The 4,853-nt window shown below is 40.9% G+C and overlaps 1 protein-coding gene across 1 annotated transcript; it reads right to left on the bottom strand.

The window, feature by feature from the left end:
• Positions 1-221: 221 nt before the first annotated feature.
• On the bottom strand, positions 222-2,899 carry LOC149156420 (RING-H2 finger protein ATL51-like). The gene is made up of 2 exons (XM_089444753.1): positions 2,865-2,899; positions 222-1,053 (listed from the first exon to the last, which is right to left on the bottom strand). Exons 1-2 carry the CDS (start codon positions 2,897-2,899, stop codon positions 222-224), a joined length of 867 nt encoding a protein of 288 aa, XP_089300879.1.
• Positions 2,900-4,853: the final 1,954 nt, after the last annotated feature.

The raw sequence follows: 4,853 nt of genomic DNA on the forward strand, positions 1-4,853 counted from the left end.
TTTGTTAATGCGACCAGATCTTGCCAAATCGACTCCAAAGCTTGCAAGTGTGTTTTTAATGGTTGCTCAGTGATTTTTTTTAACACGATTGTGGTGTTTTTAAAGGGGGAAATTAGCGTGTTTGATGTGGATGTTTGCTGCTTTAGAGAAGATGGAAGGTAATTTGTGGTTGAAAGATACAATTGGTGTTGTACCAAAGAATGCTTGGGCAATAAACCCCTTCAGTCACTCACCTGCAATGGCTCTTCACACAGCTGTTTTTTATGATAAACACCTGATCTCTGCATATTGCCTGCAAAATCACTGACTGTTCTGTTGTGTTTTAAGCTTTTGGGCACTGGAGTTGGAGTTTTGTCTATCTCATTATCCTTCTGTTCCCTAATATTGATACTTATGCTTGTGCCAACATCCAGTGTAGTGGATTCGTTTCTAGATCCAGACTGGTTAGTATTAGCCATTTCTGCATTCACATTATTTTGCAGATCCGGGGAACTTATCAATATCTCGTTGCCTATGAATTGGGTATACTCAACTCCAGGATCTATGATATTAGCCCGACAGAGGGGGCAGTTGGAGTGGGATTCCAGCCATGAATCGACGCAGATAAGATGGAATGCATGATTGCATTTGGGCAGGAGCCGAAGGGGTTCCTCTTCCTCAAAATCATTCAAGCAGATTACACATTCTGTCCCTTCAATAAAACGCTCCTTCTCTGTGTAATTGAAGATCGGGATTGATCGGATCACTGATGCATCGAGCCCATCGTCATTAAGATCCCATGGCTCTGTTAGAGAAAGCTCTGTATTGGGATCTTGTTGGCTAACCCAACTGGTGCAAAAGCTGCATTTGGCCACAATGGCGTAGTAGCTTATGACTAAAAATGCAGTGGCTAGTATGCCTAATATTGCTATCAACAGAATGGAGAAATCTGGGTTTGTTGTAGCATTAATGGCGGACAGGCGAGCCAGTCTGTATGGCACGACAAGCCATTCTTGCAGCTCGGTGGAAACTGCCCATTTCCCTGCAAAGCCATCTGGGCCTTCTTCTTTATAGCTGCATATGGATATAAACAGGCCTTTAGTTCAATACCCAGTGGAGAAAGTTGGGGTTCACAGCAATGGTGAAGTCAATGCTCATGAGCTAAAATTGGAACTAATTAGATCTGTGACTGGTACCAGTGGTTGCGGAACTCTGTTTGCTATTTTATTAAAATTTGGTTTTATTTGGTAAGGGGAAATAAATAGTCCGAGAGCCAAAATTAGAGAGAAGATATCCACAACAACAGAGCAGTAAGATTGGGGGCATATTTTTGTTTTCAGTTGTGATTCGGAAAGGTCTTCAGCTACGGTTTTCCACCCTTTCATTGGTCAACAACAATAAATACAACGCTATTCCTTTTAGAACGGAGTTTTCCTATTTTCATGATTATTGATGTAACAATGTCCTATTTTCATCGATCAGTTATCTCCTTTCTGAGTTTTATTTAATGTATTAAAAATCACTTGTAAAAGAGGGGAGAGTTCTGAGAGGTGTGTGGAAGAGAGAACAGAGTTTCATTGTAAAAATTTTGACAGGGATTTAATGAAAAAATACAGCTCTGACTCCTGAGATTCTTGTGCTGTGGATTTAACATTTTGTCTTTTCCTATGTTTCATATGTAGCTTGTAATGTTTTACATTTCATTTCATAATCATTTTCTGTTGAATACTTTTAAGTGAGAAAGGCAGAATCCATTTACTGCTCTGCCTTGGGAGGTATTCATTTTCTATGTTTTCTTCAGTTTGATAAGGATTCAACTATTGCCCTTGTCAACCTCGCGGCGGTCTTTTCACTCCATATAATTTCAAAATTGAATGCTAAACTTATTGCTTGTCTTGCCTCCTGAGATAATCTGTGTTTCAGATTTAACATCTCTGTTCATGCTGTCCTTAGTCCCACACAGCCCAGAAAACCCCGTCATTTATTAAAAACCTCATCCATATCTATTTACTAGCCTCAAATTCGTTCCCCTTTTTTAAGTCATCTCGCACCCTATTTCTTATTTTATCGAGATCGACTAGAGAGAGCCCTCTCTTGTCCTCGTAGGGCTAGCTACGAGGCTGAGCTTGGTTTGATGTTGCCTTGAGTTTTGCCTTCCTCAGCCTGAGGCAGATTTGAGCGCTAACATAGTGGCGACCATACTGGGGAAGATGGTTTGCTGTTGATGTGACATTCGACTTGTTGATTGTCTTGTCCCAGTACATGAAATCAAGTTGCAGATCTGATGTTGATGGTGGATAGCAGTTAGACACATATGAAGGCTGAAACATTCACTTGGCGACTCCAACTCGATCCAGACATTCCAGTGCTCGCTGATCCATTTATGCAATGGTAGGGTATGTGGCAAACCCTGCACTGTGTGAAGCTGTAAAATCAGTAAGAAATCAGTTAGCAGATTTTGAAATTAATGAAGATTTTTTCAATGCCTTGCTTCAATGTTTGAAATCTCCGAAGCTACCTCTTGAAGCTAAAACTGGTGTCTGTGAGTTAGTTGTTGAAAGAATTGAGAAGGAAATTCAGTATTTGAATGAGCAGATCTAGTCATATAATTTCCGAGATCCTAAAAAGTTCTTGGAAACTCTTCCTTCTTCGAAACAAGAAATAATAGAGTTGCCTACAGATGTTTACATTGACAGTGTGCAGCTGCAGGTATGTATTGCAGAGTTGGGGCAGGTATGTATTGCAGAGTTGGGGCAGCAAACGGAGTCTGGCTTTCGTGATCCTATTGCGATGTACATGGAAATGTTTTTCAGTTTGACTGACAAATCAAACTGTCTTTTACATGATCAGGCTCATTACGTGCATGAAGGGCTGCCAGCAATTACATCTGTGTCCTGGTGGAAGCATTCTCAACCGGCATCATTCTTAGGTTTACTTGAATGGTTGATCTGGCATTTCAGTATTACCTGATCTACTGTTTTTACAGCAAAGTAGGGTAGATTTTGTAAATAAATAAGTAGCCAAAAGGCAGCATTTCGTTCTGAGTTTCATTACAGTTTTAGTGTGAAGTTTGTTGAGTCAGTTTTTCAGTCTTTTCAGTCAATTTCAATTAATAAATGAGTCAAAATCTTGTGTGGTTGATTGAAATAATGACTCCATCGCCCAATGGACGGAGGCACTGTCTGCTCTCCCAAAGCTCTGCGGTTCTTGGCACCTCCAAGAAGCGGCAGCTGCCATCCCCATTGGAGCCAATGTTAGACTCTGTTTTGTCAGCCCGCTGCAGTCAAATTCACCAAGGTTCATTTCTTGTCATTTATAGTCATGGATGGCAAAGAGTCCTTAAGAGGTTTTAGGTCTAGGGTTTTGTTGACTTAGCCGCATGAAATGTTCAGTTTCCATTGCTAAGTTTCATCGTCAATAAGGCTTGAGATTGATTCTTCTTCAAAACCCTGTTTTGAAGAAGAAATCATTAAATGTGTTTTTCAGAATATGTAATTTGTCAAAAGTGCTCCAAAGCTCTACAGTTCCTCAATGGCACCAGCTTCAGCAACCCTGCAACAGATAGACAAGAGTTATCAGTTCAACTTGGAAAATCAGTTAAAAGATAAAGGCAGCGGGCCAGAGACATTCCCGAGGATCAATCTCATCTGAGCACGGGGAATTGACCATTTAGGTTACGTAGCTCCAGACTATGTAATGCATGGCCAATTGACCAAAAAAGTTGATGTGTACAGTTTTGGGGTGTTAGTTTTGGAGATTATTAGTGGCAGAAAGAGTCACAGTCAGTTTTATACATCACAATCTGTTCTAGCGTTGGTGTGGAATCATTATATATCACATACACTTTCAGAGATAATCGATGACAACATAGAGAAACATCACCATGGTGAGGCAATTAACGTTTCTCGTATAGCTCTCCTGTGCACTCAAGCTTCTGCAGTTCTACGTCCTGCCATGTCTCAGTTTACTTCGTTGCTCACCTGCAAGGACCCCAGTCTTCCCCCACTTATGCAACCTCCCTTTGTAGATGTCAACCCTCCTCAGTCCTATTCATCTTTACCTTCACCTTCACAATCAAATATTGTTGATAGTAATCCAAATACCTCTACCGATCTCTGATTCAACCATTCCCAAGGTCATTTGAATTTTGAAGCAACCAGAAAGAGGTCATATCGGTGCATGTCATTGTAAAGTAATGGCCTAATGGGCTGCTGCAATGTATTTTCATATGAATGTAACATAGTGCGCTACCCATACAAGGTGTGCGCTACGCATATAGTGCGCGCTACGCACTGGGCCTCACTGGCCAGTGTAAAAAAACAAAGGCGCTACGCACACAGGTGTGCGTTACGCGTTGGGTTCGGGCGCTATGCACTCAGTCACAGCCCCAAAAAAAATTTGTTAATGCGACCAGATCTTGCCAAATCGACTCCAAAGCTTGCAAGTGTGTTTTTAATGGTTGCTCAGTGATTTTTTTTAACACGATTGTGGTGTTTTTAAAGGGGTAAATTAGCGTGTTTGATGTGGATGTTTGCTGCTTTAGAGAATATGGAAGGTAATTTGTGGTTGAAAGATACAATTGGTGTTGTACCAAAGAATGCTTGGGCAATAAACCCCTTCAGTCACTCACCTGCAATGGCTCTTCACACAGCTGTTTTTTCTAATAAACACCTGATCTCTGCATATTGCCTGCAAAATCACTGACTGTTCTGTTGTGTTTTAAGCTTTTGGGCACTGGAGTTAGAGTTTTGTCTATCTCATTATCCTTTTGTTCCCTAATATTGATACTTATGCTTGTGCCAACATCCAGTGTAGTGGATTCGTTTCCAGATCCAAACTGGTTAGTATTAGCCATTTCTGCATTCGCATTATTT

Source organism: Pinus tabuliformis, chromosome 9, assembly GCF_031772625.1.
Source record: "Pinus tabuliformis cultivar Carrire ecotype Pingquan chromosome 9, CPIR1, whole genome shotgun sequence".
Classification (NCBI taxonomy): Eukaryota; Viridiplantae; Streptophyta; class Pinopsida; order Pinales; family Pinaceae; genus Pinus; species Pinus tabuliformis.

Bases quoted from the DNA above. Each gene is read 5' to 3' on its own strand.
- LOC149156420 (XM_089444753.1), bottom strand. From the start codon at position 2,899: ATGCCGGTTGAGAATGCTTCCACCAGGACACAGAT. The intron at 1,054-2,864 runs GTAATTGCTGGC...ATCCATATGCAG, and splicing joins GCTTCCACCAGGACACAGAT to CTATAAAGAAGAAGGCCCAG.